Here is a 24,538-nt window from a genome sequence, read left to right on the forward strand (position 1 = left end):
TGGGGCATCTATCAGCTGCTAAAGAGTAAAACTGAAAAGCACAGAATTACTGACAACCCCTAAACCCCAAAATCTCAGTGGATGGAGAAGAGGGACATTTTGGAGGCCACTGGATATATTGCAATTACACCCAAAGCATTTTAATTTGATCACCTGAAATTTGTGAAAACATCACTGGAGGAGTCACTGTGACTCTCAGATGTGAAATGCCTGAACCACCAGTAAAAAAGAGGGCAGGGCAAAGTCTCTGCAGCAGCAGCAGCAGCAGGTACCTACAGGAGCTCCTCCAGCTGCACTGAGCTCTAGCCTGGCCTGCAGGGAATGAAGATGCTCCCACACATGCCCAGGATATTTCAGCTCCGTGGTTGCAGCAAAAAAAAAAAAAATTAAAATTAATCAGAATCAGGGGCAGCAGAAACTGAGACTGAGGCTGAGCCTTGGGAATGTCATGTGGAACAAGCATTCCTTCACACCCCTAACAGCTGAAGGGACACGTCCTGAACCTGCTGGAAGCTGAAAATCCAGTCTGGAACACCAGGACTGTGCCAGGGTCACCCTCCCGCACCTGACATCAGGATGTGGTCACCCCTTTCCCAGCCGAGGGGAGCTGTGGCTTCCCAATCTGCATATCCATAAATGTCAGGGATGGTTCTGTGCAGCCTCTGCCGGATGGGATGGCAGGATTTCAGCTGGCTCCTCTGCTGGTTCTCCTTCCCCAGGAATAAATGCAGGCTGCCCACATCTCCCATTGTTCTTACATCTCTCCAGCATTGCTGAATTCCAACCGTGGGGTCAGGGCTGTGACTTTCCCCCTCTGGTTTGGATGTTGTCCATCCTTGTGAGGACCCTCTGGCGGCCAGGTTGTGAGCAAACCGAGAACCTTGCAGCCAAAAAGAGCCACTGGAGCACATTCCTTTCCATCCGCAGTGGGTGAAACTGGGAAGTTCCTCTGCAAGCTCCCACCACACTTGGGTTGGCATTTTTTCCCCTCTCTCTATAAAACAGCAGCTCCTACCCAAATCCAACAGAGGGAGGGAATCTCCTCTGTCTGTGCTGGAGAGGGGGATATCACCAAGTCCTTTACCAAGGCAAAATCAGAATTACAACAAAAGCTTTGTGTTTTCCTTCAGCCACAAAAAGCTTTGTGTTTTCCTTGAGCTGCCACAAATAAAGGTTCTGCCTAAGCCAAGCTGCTGTTACCAGACAAAATTTCCTTCCCAGCTGAGGATGAGTCTTCAACACAGTTTTTCCTCAGCCTTTCGCAGTTTTTGTTTTTGCCCATGGAAAACTTACCTGGCTCACTTCCTGTTGGGCTTGGATGTGTATCCCTGGGGAAATTTAGCCAGAAGATCATCAAGCAAGAGACTCTATCACATGAAACAGCAGAGATGGTGGCCCAAACGAGTGGGAAAACACAAAGACCACATAAAAATGGTACCTGTGGGGTCATTCAGCCACCCCTGTGCACTAATTTTAACCTCTGTGGCCTCCAGGCAATGTGTTCAGACTCAGCTCTGGGACCCAGGTGTCTGCACCCACATTTTGGTGACCAGGCTGGAGCAAGTCACAGCTCTTGGAAAAACTGAGAGGTTTTTCCTACCACTCCCACTCCTGCATGCTGAGACCTGCTGAAGGCCCACCTAGGGCAGCTCTGGAAGAGGAAAATGGCAGGACCTGGGCAAGGTCCACCTCAGGGAAGAGCTGTGTGTCAAGACAGCTCTGGAACATTTGCCATGGCCTGGCAAAATAAAACAACCAACAAACCCCTTGAAGATCTTCCACAAAAAGTTCCTCTCAGCAGCTCCAGGGAGCTGAGTGTCATCACTCTGAGAACCTGCCCCAGAGAGGAGATCCAATTAAACAGCTAAAACACTCTTGCTAATCACTCATCAGCTCCTGAGCCAGTTTGGCAGAAGTGGGGGAGGAGAAGTGAAAGAAAAAAGATGTGTTTATCCTTGTTTTGAAGGTGGTGGGGAGATCTGTGTTATTCTAACCCAACTTGCTTGGCCAGCAATTTCTCAGTGGACAAGTTTCAATTTACCTTCACAGAAAAGAGGAAAATATCAGGGTGCTCATCCCTGTTTTGTTCTGCTGTTTTATCAGGATTACAGATGGCCCTTTGTTCAAGGAAAATATGTTTTCCTGCTTTTTTTCCCTACTAGAAAATTAAGATTTCAGCTATTCCACAATACCTGGAGAACTGGTCAGGTATTATTACAAGCTGCTTAAATGCTGAACAATTGAAGATAAAGTTGTTCTCCTGGCCAGTTCCTCTTTTTTCTTTTTTTCCATTTTTCTTCATTTTATTCTTTTAATTAAAAAGAGAAATAATTAGAATCTATTTAACTGCAGCTTATAATGAACACTTAGAATAATAACAGTTCCAGGGAAAGAAAGAATATTCTACGCATCCCTAACAAATCTATGAGCAAAAGCCAATATGAAAATAACAGTGACACATTTAAAACAGGATTTCTATTCTACTTTCAAATCCTCTTAGGTTTTGGTGCAGATCAAAGTAAAGAGAAGGAAAAGATACATGCAAGAAAATTAAAAACACTTCTTGGGTCAAAAGTGCATCTCTTTGGGTAAAGGCAGCAGGGGACAGACTCACTTAGAGGCAAGTTCAGAGCCAAGTGAACAGTTTTGATACAAAGAGACACAGATTTATCTTGAAGTAGGACACAGACCTCAAGATGTGCATGGAGAAGTCTTCTGGAAAGATTTATTGCTCACATATCCCCTCAGACCCTTTCCAGCATGAAAACATCAAAATGGGGCTCAGCAGCTTGTCTGCAAAGAGGTTCTTGGGACAATTAATCAGAATTAATTTATTTCAATGGAATAAATCAGTTTTTGCTGCCTAACTCTGTGTGTGTATTCTCCTTCCAAACTAGGACTTTCTACTTAGCTTAAAATTCCTTCTTCCCAAATAATCTGAGCTGAACTAATCTCATTGCAGTTTGGAGGAGGAATTGGCTGGGAATGCAATGGAAAAAGGACAGGAAGACAAGTGAAGTAATTGACTGAATCATAGCCCCTTCAGGTTTTTTTGCACTTAGGATTGGCTTTGCTGATTGTTGTGTTCCAGAAAAAGTGAAGTAAATAATGAGTAAAAAATGATTAATTCTTCACTGCTATATTCCATGCAATGGAAATCCAGCCCATGGTTCTCTACCCCATCCCATTCCTTGCCACCACAACCTCAGGAGATCTAACATGAAGAGAAACCAAAGTTTTGCCCCTGGGGAAGATCAAGGGAAGATGTTACAGCCCCTGCTCAGTCCTGATGAGGCTGGCCCTGGAAAACAGGATCTTCTCCCTCTCACCACTTCAAGAGGCCTGCAGAAGAATCAAACAGGTCCCATGGACAGCTTGGAAGATGGTTAGGGATGAGGAAGGACGTCCTGCAAAGAGAATCTGGGGAACTGGGTCCCCCCTAGTTTATCCAGCATAGAAGAGACACATTAAGGAGCTTTTTTTGCCTGCTGTCCCATGTGTTTCCATGGTCAAAGAGTGACCAGCCCTGCAGATCCCCCTCTCCCACTGCCAGTGCCATCTCTTCCTTCACACACCAATACTGGTGTGGCCCTTCCTCCAACTCCACTCAGGCACACCCCAATCCCACAGCTGGACTTTTGACTTTTTTTCAGGACCAGCTTCCAGGTCCTTGCATTCCTACTGTCCCTGCCACAAGCCACAGCTGAGTCATGACTACAAACTCACCACCAAGCATGGGGGACACAGATTAAATATCCCTGGTGAGGGCAAACCTCAGAGGGAATTTAGCAATTGTGAGTCAAGGAGACAGAATTCAATACACCAGGTTTCATTAAAAAAAAAAAAGTCTAAGCCTAATTGCAACATATTTTTAATTTATGGAAATGTTAAAAAATTCATGAAATCATTTTAGCCCTTGTTAGAGGAATATATTTGTGTCTCTTTATTTGAACTTCCGCCTTATCAGGAGATACTTCCCAGCCTTTGAAGACAGTTGAACTTTCCTTAGTTATTTGACTAGTCAGAGGAGTTATTCAAACATTCTCTACTCTGAATTTGAAATAAAAAGAAGGGAAAAATTATAACCAGCCATTTGCTTGCATTTATTGGGCTGAGCTGTGTCTGCAGTTGGCTTTGTCTCTTCATTCCCCTCCCAACACAGCTTAAAGAAATAGAAGAACTGGGGATGAAAGTGCTGAAGGTTCACCAGCTCAACACATCATTATCTGATGGTGTGGGCACTCTGTGCTCTCTTCCCTGGAGAAAAGGACCTGGAAGGAGGATGCATTACAGGGGGACAGTGGACCATACACCAAAGCCTTTGCATCACTCAGTCCCTGCCTAGCAGCCAGATCTTTCTCTGCATCTTATCACCAGGAGCTTCCATTTGTAAAAGAAAAGGGCAGGGTCACTGCTGTTGAACTAAACCAAGAAGAAGCAAGATTAACATCTCTCTCAGCTTTAATTATTTGGGAGAACTGAAAAAAAAATACGCCTGTAAGGACGTGGCACCAGGATAAGAAAACCTGATGTAAGCCTGCTCACGGATTCCTATAAACTCTTTGGGCTGAAGGCCTGGAAGGTGCAGGAAGACTGTGCCAGCACGTGTGCGTGTGCATGAGAGACAGGCAGGGACACGGGCAGGGCCATGCACAGCCAAATCCACACACTCCCCTGGGCTCCCTGCTCCAACACAGCCCTGGGGCAGCTTCCCCAAGCCTCAGCAGCACCCTCCATCCTCGATGGGGATGAAGCCATCCTCCTCCTCCTCCCGGGAGCCGCGCGTGCAAGGGAACATGCCTCCACTTACTATTGCAAGCCTTCCTATTGCACAGCCGTCCTTCCTCCAGCACTCCCTCGCAGGCCAGGCCCTCGTTGGGAAGCGGCTTGCAGGAGCGCATGCGGGTCTGCAGGCCGCCCCCGCAGTCCTTGGTGCAGTCGCCCCAAGCCGACCAGGAGTTCCAACCACCTGGGCAAGATCCAGAAAAGCCCCGTCAGCCTCTGTGAGAGCCCAGAGCTTGCCGTGTTCCAGCTGCCAAGACTCAAAACTGGGGTGTGAAAAGTGTGAAAATATGGCTCTACGCAGATATTTACTGTATGTATTTTGGTGTGTTGATTAGTAGTGCTGTATTAACGTTTTAATAATATGATAAATGTAGTCTTGTAGTTAAAAGGCAACTTTTGTAGTTAAAATAAGAACTATGTTGTCACAGACATGTTTTATGAAGAATCCTTTCCTTAGGATTTTTTCTCCTGAGAAGCTGAGAGGCCTCAGGAACAAAATGTAAAAAATGATTGTCTGCTGCTGTGGAATGCAACAGGTGGATCTGTGATTGGTCTCATGTGGTTGTTTCTAATTAATGGCCAATCACAGTCCAGCTGTCCGGACTGTCTCGGTCAGTCACAAGCCTTTGTTATTCATTCCTTTTCTATTCTTAGCTAGCCTTCTGATGAAATCCTTTCTTCTGTTCTTTTAATATAGTTTCGATATAATATATATCATAAAATAATAAATCAAGCCTTCTGAAACATGGAGTCAACATTCTCGTCTCTTCCCTCGTCCTAAGACCCCTGTGAACGCCGTCACACTATGTAAGTGGGATATTTTTTTATGAAAGGAATGAGGCACTCACACCAGATAGCAGCCACAAGACACCTAAATCTTTCAGAGAAAAGGAATTTATTGTTCTCTTATCAGAAGAAACGGAATTCTTCCTACCTAGCTAAAGATCAAAGGTGCCTTAGGACTAGGAGGAAGAAGTTGAGGATGACCAGACAGAATCTTTTGTTTGAATGGAATTTATACATCATGTAAGAGGTGTATGAATATTCGACAGGCTATTGCTTTTAAGGGTTAATCCTCTGTTAACATGTGTCCTTTTTCGGGCTCATGCTGCCCAGAAAAAGGTACCCGGATGTCCGTAACTCTTTGTCTCTATTGTCTCATATTGTCCTAATTCAAATTGTCCAAATTATTATTACTCTAACTGTATTACTATTTTTATAACCATTTTATTACTATTAAACTTTTAAAATTATAAAAAAACAAGCGATTGGCGTTTTTCACATGGAATGTCTCTAAAAGTGGTGGGACTGGAAACTGCAGGGTAGCCCAGTGTCCTGGGTTGACTATTGTGAGAGTCTGTCCAAATTTTCCCTCATCTGCCTCATGATCACCATTTGGGGACCACTGAAGAGAAGACCCCCCCTGTCTAGCCCTGTAGGAGAAAGTCACACGCCAAAGGCCCCGAGACCTGAGAGCACAGTGCTAAGTTATTGTTTTCACAGGTGTGTTTGCTGTGTGCTACACTGAGCCCAAAGAAGGGGACACCGTGCCCTTTTTGCAACAATAGCCTTGGAAGCTGTCCCACCTCTCGGCCTGGCTGGATTCTCCTGAGTTTCAGATGGTCTCCCACAGAAGACCCTCACTCATTTACAACCACCGTGACAGACAGACTGAGATGTAAGGAGCCTCTCCATCAAGGACTGAGACATGAAACCCCCACGTGAAAAGGCCCCTCTTCTCCTTCCAAGGACTGGGACTGAAACCCCCAACCCGGGGGAGGTGTGTGGGGGAGGCAAGTTGACCAAAGCGAGATGTTTGCCTGCAGGTTGTGACCACTGGACGAAGAAAACAATGGCTCTGGTTTACTGCTGAGAACATGGACTACCTGTTACATCTATTCCTTATTGTATCTGTTTCCCTCCCCCCCCTCACAATTTTCAATAGAATTATCATAATAAAAACCTCTGAGTTAGCTAGAGATTTTGAGATCTCCCCGACGAACCAGGCGGATCCTCGACTGGACTGGACCAAAGGACTTTGCCTCTACATTTGGTAGCTATATCTCCCTCTCTCTCTCTCTCTCTCTTTTTTTCTCTATCTTTTTCTCTCCCTTAATCTCTCTATCGCATTTTGCTGTGGTCATTCAATAAATGTGCATTTGTTTTGATTATCATTTCAAACCCCCCACACTATGTCAGTTCTTTTTGCACCCTGAGATCAAATCCACGAACCATCACAAACCCTGTTCGTAAGGACGGATTGTGACACTATATGATGCTTTTATCCCCAATAATCTTGTTCTGTTTATGCTGAATAATAAGTTTTCCATCTTTAAGACCTGTTCCAGAGAGTGAAGGGGGAGAGGAGAAGCAGCAGTTTGTTTTCAGACACTACAGCAGGACAGAGCTCTCCTTTGTTTTAGATAGTTTTAGCTAGCTGAGGCAAAGAAGTTCCCTGGACTCTGGGGTTTTTTTCCCTTTTCTTTGGAGCTGTTTAAACTTTGGCCTGAACGCCAGAAGAGCACCTGTGGCCCACCAGGCCGGGCCTGGGCCATGGCATTTCCAGCGCTTTCTGAGTTTGTCTTCTCTTTTGGAGCAGCAAGGGGTTTTATTGTTTAATATTGTTTAGGTTTTATTGTTTAATAGATAGGTTTTGTTCCACTTGGGGTTTTTTTCCCTTTTCTTTGGAGCTGTTTAAACTTTGGCCTGAACGCCAGAAGAGCACCTGTGGCCCACCAGGCCGGGCCTGGGCCATGGCATTTCCAGCGCTTTCTGAGTTTGTCTTCTCTTTTGGAGCAGCAAGGGGTTTTATTGTTTAATATTGTTTAGGTTTTATTGTTTAATAGATAGGTTTTGTTCCACTCTTCTCCAAGGAGGTATTTTTCTCCCGGACTGTCTAGGGGGAGGGGCCGATTGAATCTGCTTTCCTAGGGGAGCTCCTTTGGAGGGTTCTCTCCAAAATTTGCCCTGAACCAGGACACCCAGAAAGTCAAGAAGGGGAAGGGAGAAGCATTGCCTGACTTCACATTGACTTCTCTTCAGTTATTCCTATTTATAGAGTTTAAGAAGTACTTGGACAGCGCCTTCAGGCCCATGGTGGGGTTCCTGGGGCTGTCCTGTGGAGAGCCAGGAGTTGGACTTCAGTGGTCCTTGGGGGTCCCTTCCAGCTCAGGATATTCTGATTCCAACTAGTCTTGGCCTTCCTGTCCTTACTGTGGCAAAGAGCTCCCCTCTGACAAGATCCTCTGTCCATTTTTTTGTCCTGCTGGCTTCCAAACCGAGAAGAAATTACCAAAACCCACTTCAAGGTACAAATCCACCATCAATGAGGTAGTGCCTCCTCCTTCTGCCAGCACACAAACACACAATGTGAAGACAAGGAAGATGAGAGGGGATAAGGTTCTACTACTCATACTCCCCAAAAAAAAGACATTTCCTTTCACCACACTGCAGACCCCACCAGCCACAGAGAGGCACAGCTCTCAAGGACAGCTTTGGTGGAGGAGTAACATGGGAATGACATTATCCTCCAGAACCCTTTGTAGAACCCACAGGGAGCAAGATGAAGGTGCATTTTGGGCTCCTCTCCCAGGTCATGCTCAGTGCTGGTGTCAGCAACGCCCAGCTTTCCCCAGAACAATCTACAGCTCTGAAAATTGATGGATCCACCAAACCACCTGGCTGCAAGGATGATCCTGCTACTAAAGGGAATTTCTGAGCCTCTGCAGCCTCCTCCACCCTGTGTCTTTCCAGCTTCCTGCCAAGAGCGACTGGCCTGGGTGGAACGTCCATAAATGCTGATGACAGGATGGACTGTGAAGACCATCTGAATCTGGATGGCCTCCCACAGTCCAAACACCAGCAGGGAGCACAACAAGGCTGAGTTTTGGGTTGTAAAAGTCAGCAGGGGGTTATCCAGTCCTTTCAGGTGATGGATAAGCTGTCACATCCCTCAGTGGTCAGTTCGCTCCCCATCGGCCACATGCAGCAATCTAAAATCTGCTGAAATAAGCCCTGGCTTCACTGTTCTGCTCCATTGTTTGTCCACCTCATGGGGAGGAGCAGAGGTGGCCCTTCAGCCCAGAGGTGGCTGCTTTCACATGGCTGCTTTTCCTGCTGTGAATTCTCTCATTACCCACAGCTACCCTTGGAGATGTTTCAGGTCCAGGGAATTCAGCTCTGTGCTGTGCTCAGGCACAGATAAGGATAATGAGCTAAAGATGCAGGGTTTTGTGAAGACAGGAAACACTGGGAAAATTCTTGTTTTTAAAATAAAAATTAAATAACCCACACCCTCCCCCCCCTTTTTTTTTTCCCTTGCCAGCAGCCAGAGAATTCAGAGATGCAAATGATGCACTTCAGCTGATTCAGCCTCCCTGAATTGCTATTTATGAGATTGTGGCTGTACTCGGAGCTCTGGGCTCTGCTGTTCCCTTCACAGGACACCAGCCCTGTTTAGAAAAAGGAGCCCAACTAGGAATTAGATCAGAATTTAGGGACGTTATCAGCACCCTCTTGCACAGGGATGGGCAAACACTTGTCCACCTCCACAGCAAAAACCCACCAGTTCATACTCTGCTACCTCCAGCCTGGTTGTGGTTCAACTTTTCCCTCCAAGACAAAGAGAAAATAAACACAGGCTCAGCAACATTTCCACTGCTGATGTCCATGGAAGCTGCTCAGATATTTAATCATGAGAATAACAAGTAAAATGGAGCAGGAAGGAAATGGAGGGCAGTGAACTTGCCAGCAAAGTGCCCAGAGATCTTGGCAGCAGCATGGAGGATGGAGTCGTTACTGGCACAAAACAAATACTTGACCTTGAAGAAGACTGTCTTTCCCTCAAAAGTCACTTTCTGTGCTGGTCACTTTTCTAAACAGCACGGGACCACAGGCTTGTCTCCCATTTCCTTGTGGAAGACAGATTGTGTTTCCTTTGTAAGGGAAACCATCGGTGTAATGGGAGGTATCCTGATGACAGCCTCGGGCTGATCAATAGGATATCTGTAACCAGAGACCTTTAGGAGTTAATCAGCTCCCTTTTCAGGCTTGCCCTTTTCAGGATGTGTGTCTTCCAACTCACTCCCTTGCAGATTAACAGTGAGGCTGGGGAAGGGAGAAAGCAGCTTCATGCAAGCCTTGGCTTGGATTGTGATACATTTGGGATGCTTTTTTTGTTGAGACAAAATACATAATTGCTCCAGTGTCTTTAGAAGTTATTTTATATTGCGTTTGTGAGCAAAATATGGGCCCAGACTCACTGGCTGTCGCGGTGTTCCCAGTTTGATCATGGATTATTCAAACACTTCTGCATTTTGGGATATGATCCATTATGGCACTGATCTCCTGAAATACATAGAGAAATTAATGCTGTCTGGTCTCACTATAGGAAAGAGGGAGGGATAATGAAGGTGCCAGAGTTTGATTTCTTAAATCACAGAATCACAGAATCATGGAATGGTTTGAGCTGGAAGGGACCTCAGAGGTCATCGAGTTCCCCCCTCCTGCCATGGGCAGGGACACCTTCCACCATCCCAGTTTGCTCCAAGCCCCATCCAACCTGGCCTTGGGCACTTCCAGGGAGCCACAGCTTCTCTGAAAAACCTTTGCCAGGACCTCACCACCCTCATAAGGAAGAATTTCTTCCTGATATCTAAGCCAATCCTCCTTTCTTTCAGTTTGAAGCCATTCCCCCTTGTCCTGTCACTCCACGCCTTTGTAAATATTCTCTCTCCATTTTTCCTGTAGTCTTCCTTCAGGTACTGGAAAGCAAAAATTAGGTAACCCTAAAGCTTCTTTTCTTCAGGTTGAACAATCCCAATTCTCTCAGCAGAGCTTCTCCATCCCTCTGATCCCCTTGGTGCCTCCTCTGGACTCCTCCAACAGCTCCATGTCGTTCCTGTGCTGGGCTCCCAGGGCTGGGGCAGCTCTGCAGGTGGGGTCTCACCTGAGCAGAGCAGAGTAGAGCAGAGCAGAGCAGAGAGGGTAACTCTTACTCTGCTTATCCTCAGCAATGGGAGAACCAGGCAAAATAAGATAAAAACCGTCATGATCTCAAATCCTTAACTGGAATGAGATCAGTTTATGAAGTTGAGCTCAGATAACTTCCTTCCTCTCCTTACTCCTCAGTTTCCATCCCATTTGTGAGTGCTAAAGAGGAGCTAGAGAACTACCTGGGCACTTAGTAAATCAACCCAGGCATTTACAGCCAAGACAAAGGTATTCCCCACTTTATGGAGCAGTCCTTTTTTATCATAAGGTTGTACCATGGTCCTGACAAATTAAATGCTGCATGTTATTTATCTTGTTTATTGGCTGTCAGATAAACCTTTTGAAAACCTCCTTCTTTTCCTGGGTCTAGTCCTTCACTGCTTCAAGTGATTTGTCTTTTTTAGTGGAGCTGTAAACAAGTGGTTAAGGGTCTATTATATGAAGTTATTCCTATCCCACATTTCAGGGAGGAAAATGCTGTGCCATGAGGAAAACACAGGGTTCTTGTGCCCACTGCTGCATCTGGTTTCTGGGAAGGAGTGGCTGAGGGAGCTGGGGGGGCTCAGCCTGGAGAAAAAAGCTGAAGGGAGACCTCATCTCTCCCTACAACTCCCTGACAGGAGCTTGTAGTGAGGTGGGTGTCAGCCAAGTAACAAGTGACGGGATGAAACAGCCTCAAGAGGTGCCAAGGGGAGTTTTAGATTATTTATTTGGAAAAAATTCTTCACAGAAAGGGTTGTTAAGCACTGTAACAGGCTGCCCAGGGAAGAGGTGGAGTCACCATCCCCATGAGTGCTCAGACAAGGTGTGGATGTGGCACTTGAGGACATGGTGGTGGTGAACATGGTGGGGGTGCTACACTGGTGGTTGGGCTTGGTGATCTTTTCCAACCTCAATGATTCCATGGTTCTATGAAAAGAATTACCTACAATGGCTGTGGAATGATCTGCAATGGCTGTGGTATCACACAGATGTTTTCAGCCCAATGCAGGAGCTGCAGAAGGGATGCAAGTGTGATTTGATCCCTGCAGAGGCTGCACATCCCTCAGTCCATCCCTCAGTCTCTGCTGGCTGAGCTGACACAGCCCCCATGGACTCCTCACCCTCCATAAAACATCCATCCTCACTTGCCCACCACACAATCCCTTGCTCTGCCCCTTCTTCCATTTTGAGCATGAGGTTGGATGGTTTTTTTTGATGCTGGGAAGTGAGGAATCCACATGAAATGCAGTGCAGGCTCGCTCTGAAGTTAATGGGACCCTTTGCAGGCAGCCCCTGCTACCCCTGGAGTCCTGTTCCACGGGCTCTCAGCAAACTGCTGCTCCTGCTGATCGATGCGGGTTGAGTTGCCATCTGTCCTTAATCCACAAATAATGAGGCTGCTGCAACTGCTCTATGCAGGATTTTGCTTTTCAAAGGCACAGAATCCTCCGAAGGTCACACACCCAACCCGTTCCCACTTTGTGAAGTTTTTCTCAGCTATGGCCTCATAGAACCAAGGATTTCTCTCACTTTGCCCTTTGCCCCTCCTAAACTGGAGGAGCTGTGGCTCAAGGTTCTAGCTCCAGAGGTTCCCACCACAACCAGCAGCTGTCACCTTGATCACACAGCCAGGTTTAACTTGTATTTTTTATTTTTGGAGAGCAGCCCAAGCTCCTAGAATGTGTTTTAACAAAGGTGGCTGTTGCATCTGAGGCTCATGGCTGGTATGAGTGCCTGTCATTCAGGGAGGCCTTTAATCCAGTTTCTAAAGAGTTTTTTGATCCTCCTCAGTCAGTTCTTATCATGACCATGGACTAAAACAAATTACTTTTCATGCAAGGCTGACTCAACGCATTTAATTCTCCGGTTAAATGGAGAAAATTTTGAGGTGGTTTACCTCAACCAGCAAGCTGATATTTGGCATTTCTCATTCTGAATCTTAAGCAGATATTCCAAAAGAATGGGTCTTTCCTACTGCAAATTAACTGAGAGGGTTCCACTTAGACGCCTCGTCCAAACACCCTTGATCTTCAGGAAGATGAGCATCCCAATCCAGAGTTTATCTTCACAGCTGACAGCTGCAATGTGTCTCAGATGACAGTCACTCAATCATGCCTCTTAATTTAACAGCAATCCCTTAAATTAGATGGCAGTGACAACAGCAAAAACTAAAGAATCTACACAAGACAATCAATAAAGCAAAAGGAGTTTTGCTGATACTCCATATCCACCTCTGATTTTGCTTTTTTGGATTTAGCCTCTCACTGACCCCAGCTGAAGACCCATCTTGTTGGCAGCTGTCTCCAACTCGGTAGGTCAGGGCATTTTGTGTCTGAAAAACACGTCCAGACTGCAAAACCCCACCACAGTTCTGTGTGCTACCATTGGGAATATTTGTAGTGGGATTTATATCACAGTTTCTGAATCATCTCAATTAGCAAATGAGGGGGAAAAATGTCATTTCTTATGCAAATACTGGGGAAGGATACTGAAGGGAGATCAAGTATGAGATTGTCTTATACCATCTGAATCCTGAATTTGTTATACAATGGGACAAGTCAGGGAGCTGCTCCTTTATCACTCTCCTTCCTTTGGTGCTGGAAAAGAGCAAGTCCAGAAGGGGTTATTCTGAAGGCCTCCTTCTTTTACACCAACCAGTGATCATTCCCTGGAAAGTCATACATTCAGTTTGTCCCTTCTGAGGGAAAAAAAGGAGAGAAATCTTTCAGGGGGATGTCCCTTCCTTGTGCCCCATGTGATGAAACCCACAGCAGCACAAGTGAGTCGCTCCAATGGTTCCTTGTCCGCCCTTTCCAATATAAATCCCATGGAACACTTTGCTGTTTTGCAGATTGTGGACATGAATATAAAAACCAACACCCCAAGATCCCTAAAAAGCACAATAATTCATTGAAAGGACATGCAATGATAGGACAAGGGGGAATGGTTTTAAGCTGAAAGAGGGTAGACTTGGGTTAGATAGCAGGAAGGAATTCCTTACTGTGAGGGCAGTGAGGCCCTGGCACAGATTTTTCCAGGGAAGCTGTGGCTGCTCCATCCCTGGAAGTTTTCAAGTACAGGTTGGACAGGGCTTGGAGCAACCTGGGATAATGGAAGATGTCCCTGAACAAGAAAGCAGGCTTGGAATGAGGTGATCTTCAAGACCCCTTGCAGACCAAATCATTCCATGATTGTTTGAATTTTCTCCACGGAGAGGAGATTGGTGAGGGGAGAAAAATTATAAACATGCATTAAAAGTTCATGAGCTGCAGGGCAAGGTAACCAGGGACTGACTGCTCCTTGAGTTTTCCTGCACTGAAATTGAGGGGTGTCAAATGAAATGGGCAGGAGGCAGGTGCAAAACCAGTCAAGGGCATAATTTACAGACACAGAGCGGTGTCAAATGGTGTAACGCTTTCACAGCAGGAAAAGGCACCAAGGTTGCCATGAATATAAAACATAACTGGGGAGATGCATGAAAGACAAACCCATAAATGGTAATAGATAAAAACCCAGCAGCTCTTGTCCAGAAGTTCCCTGGGCTTCAAGCTGCTGAGTTGTACAAAGTTGGAAAGGACCTTCAGGATCATCGAGTCCAACCTCTGACCTTGCTGACCGAATCACAGCACGCAGTGCCACATCCAATCATTTCTTGAACACTTCCAGGGATGGTGATTCCATCACCTCCCTTGGCAGCCCATTCCAATGCCTGACAAGCTGTTCAGTGAATAAATTCTTCCTGATGTCCAGCATGAATCTCTCCTGGCACATTCTCTCTTTTCCTGTTTCTGGTTGCCTGGGAGAAGATGTTGAGCCCCACTTGGCCAGAACCTCCTCTCAGGCTGTCTGGATGTTGTATGTTTGTCTTGTTGTGCTGTTTTCCCTTGTTAGCCACTGCTATGAGAGGATGTTGGGCCAAAAAAACCCTGATTTGGACAACAAGATGGTTCCTGGTACTTTCCCAGTTGCTTGGTGTCTTCCTACCTTGACTTTAACCCTGCGACTGTCCTTCATGGAGATGTTGTCAGGGCACAGCCAGCTCCAGGTCAGGTCAGTATTTCCCATCACCAAAATTGCCAAAATCTGCTCAGGTCACTCCCTTCTGGGCACCCAAATAAATGATGTGATATTTTGAAAGCTGCTGAGTGGCCAAAGCTGCCACTGATTCCCACAGCATTCCCCAGTCCCTGCAAATGAAGGTAACGAGGTCAAATCTGGACAATCATTTAGGATCAGCTTCAATCTCCCTCTGCTCTACAAATCACTCAAGGAAGATGGAAATGAGGCCAGTGTGCAGCTTTCAAGGAAACCCAGCATAAAGCTGTGCTTATTACATGAATCTCTGCAAATGAAACACTAGGGATAAAGAGAGATTATTTATGTGGAAAGGGTGAGGGGGGTGGGCAGGGAAATGAGAAAGGGAATGTTTAGTCTGGAATGGGAGATCAAATAAAACCATGGAAGAATCTTCCCAAAAGAAAGCCATAGAGGCCTAATCACTTAACTCATTTCAAAGCAGAGCAGGCAAAATATCAGAGAACAGACTTGTGAGGAGAAATCCAGCCTGCACCACCAGGGAGGAATGAAATGCTTCTCCGCCCTGAACCTCTCTGAATTTGTATAAATCACACCAGAGCTGGGCTCATGCACTGTTTGCTTCTTCACGTTGCTGCAGACCCCAAAGCACAGAGGGGACAGACTTGCTCAGCCACATGCGCCTCCCCATGGTCAGGAATATATGATCCCATTCAAATCTAACTGTGCAGCCCAAGCTGAGTGGAAGCTTCCCTGATACCAGGATGACTATCTATTTTCATAAAAGGCAATCAAAGGAGAGCATTTGTGAAATTTCCTTTCATGTCTTTACATGATCTGCTGGGGATGTGGTTTAGTGGTGGGCTTGGCAGTGCCGGGTTAATGGCTGGACTCACTTGTCGGAACCCAGGACATTCCTCTGACAGCCCAGGATGACTCAAGACCCTGGCAAGGGGCTCAGAGACCTTGGCACAGAGTCAAAAACACCTGTGCCTTTGATTTTAGCCCATGGAAAAAAAAATATCAACTTTGTGTGAAGATTTACAAGTCACAAGAGTTTAAGTAGAATGATAGTTAATTTGTCACAGGGTGAAAAAGTTGAATTTTGGGGATTTAGAATGGGGGTTCAAGAGGCAAGATGGAGGAATATGGGTGTGTCCTGTCCTTCTTCTTCTTCTTGTCCTTCATCTTCTTCTTGATGGTGAACTTTTGGATTGGTTTAGAGTAGAGACAAACTGTCTAACATAGGTGATAGGTACTGGAAAATTATTGTAAATAAAGTACACTTAGTATAAAAAGCTAACACCATCCCAAAGGTGGTCAGTGTGCCACGAACCAACCTGCTGGACAGACCTCAGCAGGTCACAGAAAGAATGTAATAGATAAGAGAAAATAAACAACCTTGAAAAGCAGAACCGATGAATCTCGACTTCTTCAGTTGCAGGGCTGGGAGAAAACCTCGGGAGCCATTTCAACCACAGAAACCTAAGAATCACTGATCTTAGACTGAGTTGACTTTTCCAACTTAAACAATTCAATGATTCCCTGTTCCATCTTTCCTGGCTTGAAGAGCCATGATTTTAATCTATAAAACACTTGCAGAACACTGCATGAACCCATGAACACCATGAAATGCAACACCCAGGGCTCTGCAAGCCCGTGCAATTCCATCTTGTTTCCTGGACAGCATTTCCAGCTGAAGGATTCCTGTGGTCCCCAACACTGCAGTTTCTCTCTCCTCCACGAGCTGTGACATATTTCTTGCCGCAAGAGCACTGCAAGGCAGGGCTGTACCGTTATTGTTTCTGCAGGATGAACTGAGGAGGTGTTGTAAAGCTAAAAGACTTGCCCATGGTATCTTTACAACACTGAGAGAAGTCAAATTGTCTTCTGCTGAACTTTTTCCAGGAGGCCAGAGAGAAAATCACCTGGGGGGACAACTCAGGAGCCAAGTGTCCCCTCTCAGAGCAGTTTTGATGAGGATATCACACAATTTGTGTCACCCAGAACTTCTAGCTCCACAAACAACTCCCAAAACAGAGCCAGAAAGGCAAACTACAGCTTGTGTAACAGTTAGGTGAGGTGAGGGAGAATTTGGGGGAAGTTAAGTCATAGAATAGCAGAATGTTTTGGTTTGAAGGAACTTTAAAGATCATTGAGTTCCAGCCCTCCTGCCATGGCCAGGGACACTTCCCACTATCCCACGTTGCTCAGAGCCTCATCCAACCTGGATTTGAATACTTCCAGAGGTGGGACAGCCACAAATTCTGTGGGCATCCTATGCCAGGGCCTCACCACTTTCTGAGTAGAGAATATCATCCTAAATTCTCCAATTTCTTCAGTCTCAGGAGAAGGCAGAGATATGTTCAAGCCATTGGAGGCACTCAAATGAGAAGCTCCTTTCAGGCTGCTTAATGAGACTTTTAGGAGGCAGCAGCTGCAGTTCTGCATCTGGGATGATCACCACGTGGTATCCAACATGCCATGGCACCAAGGACAAGAAATCAATATCATCAACCTTTACCAGCATTATAATGACGAGGTTAATATTGATCTTTTGACATTAAGGTGTGGCATGAGAGTCCTTAGCATCATTGCTGGGAATTTGAAGCTGAGGCAGTATAAACCAGACTGCAGGCACAGCAATTTGCTCACAGATCCCTCAGAAATGCTGGATTAGAATGAATAAAGCAATTCTCAGCCTGATTTGTAATTGACTGTTCCCAAAGTCGTTGCTTTTTCTATCAGTAGAGAGAGGGGGTGTCTGTCCCTTCAAAGTCCCAGAGTGGCACAAGAAAATGCCAATGGAATTGTGTGGTCCTGCAGGCAGCAGAGTTGTGGTCTCAGCCTGTGTTTTTAGCCTGAAAACTAAATAGGAGTTAAGTTCTTGTTCTTTATAATGTCTTGATGTTGAACACACATTGCCTTGCTACAGGTGAAGTATCCCTCTGATTTCTCCTGTAATCATCACTAAAAGAAAACCTTTTCCCCAATGAAAGCATCCCCATGAGAATTTCTTAACCCTGAGTCTGCTGATCCAGTCCCTCACACTGATAATCTTCAGCCCTGAGAGATCAAGGTCTTAAAGGCTTAACCCCCTTTGTTCCTAGAGACAAATCTGATGTGAAATTCCCTTGGTCTGAGGTGCTGCTTAAGAAAAGAAAGGCAGAGAATCCAGCGATTAAATCATCACAGATGAGGAGATGCCACCAAGGCTCAGCATTTACCCAGGAATTTGTAAATGACTTTTGCTGTTGTTCCCATTTGCCATTTATATTCCAGCAGTGTTAAGAGGCCTTGAGTAAAATGAGACTCGCTCTGGGATTGGCACTCCATAGGCAAAACAGTCACAGACAGTCCTTGATCCTGAGAGCCTGCATTAGGCAGTGCCCAATCACTGCTGTGATGGGAGCTGCAGAGCGAGGGAGGTGAGTGTGTGTGGAGAGGGAAGAGAGGAGTGGGTTTAGTAACAGATACACAGGGATTCAGACCACTTTACAAATTATTGACCCTACTTAATTGCTAATCATCATGTGCATTAGCTATTTCTTTTTCTATGAGGGAAGGCAGACAAATATCCCTGTGCTACAAGATTGTCTGAGCAAATAGGCGGGTCCTGGGTGGACCAAGGGTGGTGTTTTCCTCCCAGCACATTCTCCAGATTGACTGGAAATTGATCTATATGAGAATAGAGGATGGTGACAGATGGTGGAAGATTTCCCTGCCTCCTTTTTTGCTTTTGGCACCTTTGGTGCTCAGAGGAGTCAGGAGTGGTTGGGTTATCCTGGGTTGCTAGGACTGTTCAGGATGGAGAGCCAGTGCAGCAAGTGATTCCCTTTACTATAACACTCCATGAAAAGAGGAACATGGCTAAATCCCTTTTGGACAACCTCATTGCAGTAGTAAAAGAAGGTTTAGAAAGGAGGGAGAGAGAATTCTTTCATGGACAGATAATGATAGGACAAGTAGGAGTGGTTTTAAAGTCATAGAAGAGAGATTTAGCTGAGATATTAACAAGAAATTCTTCACTCAGAGTCTGGTGAGACACTGGCAAATGTTGCACAGAGAAGCTGTGGCTGCCCCATCCCAGGAAGTGCCCAAGGCCAGGCTGGATGGGATTTGGAGCACCCTGGGATAGTGGAAGGTTCTGTCCCATGGCAGGGAGTGGAACTGGGTGATCTTGAAGGTCCCTTCCAACACAACCCTTTCTGTGATTCTATGAATGCAACCTCCCCTGGAGATACCAACTGCTTGGCCAGCAATTCTCACTTCACACGAGGCAAACAACCTCTAATAATTGTATCTACTAATTACCAGTGACTGCTGTCTGAGGAGTTGTGTCGTATTTTATTTTTCTCTGGGATGGCCCATAAAGGCCAAGAGCAGGAAGCTGCTGAAGGATGGATCTGCACTACTTGGCTTCAGATCCTTCCCAGATATCTCAGGTTGGATACATCTTTTTTTTTTTTTTTTTTTTTTTTTTTTTTTTTTTTTTTTTAGCACATCAGTATGAGCCAAGAGCAACATCTACTGGCCGAGCTGTTTAGCAAGACCAAGTGTAGATCTGGCACAACCCACGGGTTTTACACATCTGTGAGATACTTTTAGGTATTACCCAAGCACCAGGATTAGCACCAGCACTTCCCAGCTGTTGCCACCAAAGAAAATATCTCAGCCCTGCACACCTGGTCTTGGCTTTTACCCATCCCTAATGTGAAAATCGATTTTTAAGCTGGCTGTGTCCTGGGTAGCTCATCTTGATAGAAGGAAGTATCAGTGTATCTCCATTCCTTCTTAGCAAATGCACTTCTCATTGAGGACTCCTGAGATAAAACATGCTAAAGGGGAGTGGCAGCCCATGAAATGCCACCATAACTGCAAGAAACTTTCCATGGGGGGATTCAGGTGGTCTAACTTTATAGATTAAAAATAAAGGGTTCAAATTTGGAGGCTAAGCCTTTTCTGGTGTCTCCTGGCAGGCACTAAGAGAATGTGTGGACTTCAAAATAGGAGCTCAATAAGAAATGGTGCTGGCAAAGCTGGGTTATGAGGAAGGATTATGGGAAGGGGCTTCACCTCCCAAAACTGTCCAAATGAGTCAAATTCAATGTTACCATTGGATGTTACTTGGGTTTCTTTTTCACAATCTGTCTCAAAAGGCAGCATGGCAATGTGTGGGAATGGGAGTGAGATATCACTACACCCAAAAAATGTTAGCAAGGAAAAAAAAGGAAATTGAGAGACTGTGAGTTCATCTTATTAGAAAGAGTGAGAAGAAGCCCTACAAAAAACAGGCATAGCTCATGTCTCCACCTCGGCAGCCTGGAGCCCTCAGCTGTTCAGGCACTGACAGGAGAACGGAGCTCTGAGGGACTCCAAATCAATTACACATAAAACACAATTTACCCCCTCATGAGGGCCATTTCTCCCATAAGAGCAGGATTTAGAGGGGAGTAATACAAAAGCAGCCTGATCTGTATTTTGAGGTCACTGCAAGACCCCAGACCCCCCTCTAGAGCATTGCCAGGTGAGCAACAAACAGCCCAGGTGGTTTTAGAGCTCTGTGGTGCAGATCCGGCCACTTGGGCACTTCATAAATAAAGCAGGAAAATAAGAACTCTGAAAAAACAGACTTTATATTTGGCCATGTTGCTAGAAACACTCATACATCTCTGCTGATTATAGAAGGAGACAAAATGACCTCCTCAGACATTGAGGATGTTTTTTGGTCAGAGAAATCCTTCTCTCATCAGGGGTGAGAGAGGCAGAGAACCACAAGAGGTTAAAATGAGCAGGATCCACAAGCCAAAGCTGTATGAAAGGAGAAGGAACAACCCTGCCTGCTGCAGGCAGGTGGTGAACTTGCTCTATCCAGGTGCCTCTCCTGCTCCTGCTGACTCACAGCCACGTCCAGCTGTCCCTTTGGCAGTCCCCTCTCAGGACAGCACCTGCAGGTGTTCTGGGCAGACAAAACTGGAACCAGGGCACCTGAGGTGTGCAGGGAGCTGTGCCCTCTGAAGGGGCAGGACCAGCACTCTGGATGTTTGCTCAGGCTTGTCAGAAATCTCATGCATGACCCCAAAAGAGTCATCTTCCCTCTGCCTGGTTTCCAAAACGGGAGTGTCTCTGATAGTGATGGGAAAGAGAATGATGTAGGAAGGTGCTGAAACTGGGAAAGACAAATTTTGCTCTTTGTGGCCATGATCTATGGACATAAAACCCAACTGGAAAAAACACTGTGGTTTTTACTAAGCCTGTTGTAGCCCAAAAACCCCACCAGATCCCACAGTCACAATCTCATCCAGAAAGGGATTGTAACCAAACCCACTTTGGACAGGTGTGGTACCTGCCCACATAAAACAGTCAAGACTGGTAAGGAAGGTTTTTGTTCTGCTTGATTCTGGTCCATAGATGCTGGAAGGGCTGAATCTCTATGTATGCCATTTGTAGGATCCCCTTCATGGGGAGGACAGGAAGGTTCTCACAGGAAAATGAATCACTCAGCTCCTCCAAACTGCAGCACAGACTGGGGTTTCACCCAAAGCCAGCAGGACTTTGATGGTCATTAAGGCTCATTTTACCTCTTCTTGAGAATGCCTGACCTTATGCAATGTTTTGTGATGATTTCCATAACTTCCACCTGGTTTCATGCACACATTTCTGGACATGGCTTCAGTGCAGCACTTGTGGGAGGAAAGGGAAAGGCCATGGGGAGTTTGAGTCTTCCTCCACTCTCTGCCAGAATAATCTCCTGGTTACAGCAACTGGTGCATGGAAAGTCATAATGACAAGTGCTTGGGAAAAAGGAGTTGTCTTAAACCTAAGAAAAAAAGATAACTCCAGGCTACAGAAGCCCAGGGGTCTGGTTTCAGCCTGATGCCTCCCAGAAATTATCTATTTCTAGATAAAAAGTGGAATCAAAAAGCTGCATCCAAGCAGATGGGCTGGTTCTGATCCCTGGCTGAGCAGGCACACGAGGATCCACACAGGTAATGCGTGAGCAGAGGCCAAATAAAGAACAGAACAGCAACCCAAGACAGGAGGGGCACAAGCCTGAAGGGAAAGGTTGAGCTCTGGTGTCTCCCTGAATAATACAAGGCACAAAATATCCTGTTACCAGCCTGGGGAGCAGACAATTAAAACACTACTTGAAGCAAATGTCTCCTGACTCTGGCTCAGAATTTCAATTAGGCTGGGAAGGCTTATTGCACTTAAGTGCAGGTTAGTGACATTTCAGGAAGGAGAGATTGATTGGGAGCTGGGTCACAGCTCAGCAGCAGGGATCTTGTCTAGGGGCCTGTCCTTAAAAAACAATGTGTGATCTCTGCGTGGCATTTTCCTTGTTTAGCTCGTTTATGTTTCCTTTGAGAATGAATAATCCCAGTAGCCAGAGCTGCGTCCCTCCTTTCAAACACTGCCTTCTTTTCTTACTCATTTCCTTTTTCAAAGTTCTTTAAGCATCCTTAAGTGTCCAAGCAGTATTTCCTCTGGCTCTTCTTTTCCTCCTAAGGTAATTAACCTTTTCCTGTCTCGAGAATCAGGTTCTGACTTGCAGGAAACTTTTTTCCTTACTGGTTCACCAGCTTTGCAGAGCCATGAAAAACAGGGGAGTGTCTGCTACTACAAACAACCTCACTCCAGCATTTCTCTCTGGAACACAAAGTGGGGAAATGCTGCCAACCAGTTCAAAAAATAAAAAGAATTATTGGAAGACACCAAATGTGAACCAGGAAAAGTTGAGTAAGTGATAAACTCATGCAGGACAATGCACCAAATCCTTTGGTCTGGTTAGTGGTGACTGAGAGCTACAGCTTTTGGGAGATGTGCATGAGACAGGATTTTTTTTTCCATAAAACATCCCAAAATTCATTAATTCCTCACCATTCCCACACATCTATACTGCAACTGCTATAACCACACAACTGCATGGACTAATAAAAACATCACACAAAATGAAACCCTCCCAGATGGAAATACTCTGGTCTAGCACTAAAACTCCAGCACAGACAAAAATCCTGCTAGGGACACACACTGGAGAGATGAGGAGCAAAACAAATAATCAGGTATGATTAAATTAACCAGGAGAGATTTAGACTGGATTTTAGGGATTTCTTCACTGGAAGGGTGATCATATTGGTTCCAATAGGAACTCAAATACTAAGAACTGTGTAACTTGGGACCAATGAACATGGAACCAGTGAATTTCTCTGGGTTTTGACTATGTAAGTATGTGAAAAATCTAGTAAAATTCATGTGTGATTGAAGGATTTTCTCCACACAACCCAGGCAATGTATGGACAGAATTATTTCTGTTGCACATGCTGGCCAGAATAAAGTAATGTCTTGATTTTCCAACAGGAAAAAGAAAAAAAAATTTTTGAGAATTTCTGTTTTTCCCGAAGTTTCAGTGACACAACCACTAACCCAGTGCCAGGCACTCAGAAAAGAGGAAGCAGCCAGCTCCCATCCCGATTTTTCCATTATGATCCCAAGTGTGGAGTTCTCACGTCCTTCTCACTCCTCATCCTCTCTCTAACCTCTCTAATACTCCACCTCTAACCTCAAACAGAGCCAGCCTGCTCTCAGCAGGCTTAGAAAAACCTTTCCTAAAAGCCAGGCTTCTCCTTTGGAAAGGGATTTGGTTGTGCTGAAAGGCAAATATTTGCCGGAGAAAGTTTTGGTGGGTCCTTCAGGGATCTCTGCACATGAAGGGCAAATTATTGGTGCTCGCTGCTTGGAGCACAGTAATGAAACTTTTTTTTTTTTACCTTTACCAAATGGTGTTTTCTTTTCCCTTGGTCAGCTCTGAGAAAGGTTTTATTATCAGAGGAAAATCCATTTTGTGCTGGCACTGATCGTTCCCCACGGAGCCATTGATGGCCCAGAGCCCTCAGAAACCACCCTGGCCCCTTGAAAGCACCGTGGAGGTTTTCCAACGCCCCTCCAACAGATTATTCCTCTCTGCATCCGTGGAGTGAGATGAATCAATGGGGGACCCAGGAGGGTTATTTGCCCATGAATTATTTACACCCACTGGGTAATACTTCATTTTAGACTGGCCTTGTTTTACGCTTGTAATTTTTAATTCTTATAATTCCACCTCCAGCAAGCAGAGGCTCCTGAGAGCAGTAGATTATATCTCAGCGGGCACACTCAGGGATGCATAAATAACCTCTCCTCTGCTGACAGCACATGGGAAATGGGCTGGGCTTTCACTGAGGTTAAGATTTTCCCCCCCTCTCTCTCTCTGTCTTAAAGGAATCTTTATCTCCGTGCAGCTATTCTGTAACATGCCTCTGTTTGGTAGCAAAAGAACTATTTAAATGCAAATGTTGACTTTTTGCCAGGGGCTGGAGGGAAAATACTTGTCTAATGATGTCCTTCCAAAAGTACAACTGGTGCTGTTTATAAAGGAATTGCATCAGGAGGAGTTGGGACTTTGGTAACTTGCACTTCTAAACGCCTCTGCCCATACTGACTTCTACCCCTTGTAGTCATTGCCAGGAAAAAAAAATAAAATAACCTAAATATATGAATATTTATAAAAAATATACTAAAAGCAAAGCAATCTTTTGATGAGATTTCCTCTTCCTCTGAAGATGGAGGAATTGGGATCACTGCAAGCTCACTCAAGTTTGGGATGTTTGGGTTTTGTTTTCTTTTCTCCTCTGGCTTGGGTCTGAGTTTTCAGACACTGAATATCAGGGTGACAGGGTCTACAAGGTGACTTTTGGGCTGGAGCCCA

General features: G+C 45.4%; 1 protein-coding gene across 1 annotated transcript in view; it reads right to left on the reverse strand.

Annotated features, from left to right (window-relative positions):
• The window catches only part of ADGRB1 (adhesion G protein-coupled receptor B1), a 168,134-nt gene that overhangs the window by 37,940 nt on the left and 105,656 nt on the right, over positions 1-24,538 (reverse strand). Inside the window, exon 3 of the mRNA XM_031064160.1 lies at positions 4,811-4,969. Within this exon, the coding sequence (XP_030920020.1) occupies positions 4,811-4,969 (159 nt within the window). The remainder of the gene's footprint in view (positions 1-4,810; positions 4,970-24,538) is intronic.

This window comes from Geospiza fortis, unplaced genomic scaffold, assembly GCF_000277835.1.
Source record: "Geospiza fortis unplaced genomic scaffold, GeoFor_1.0 scaffold600, whole genome shotgun sequence".
NCBI classification, from domain to species: Eukaryota; Metazoa; Chordata; class Aves; order Passeriformes; family Thraupidae; genus Geospiza; species Geospiza fortis.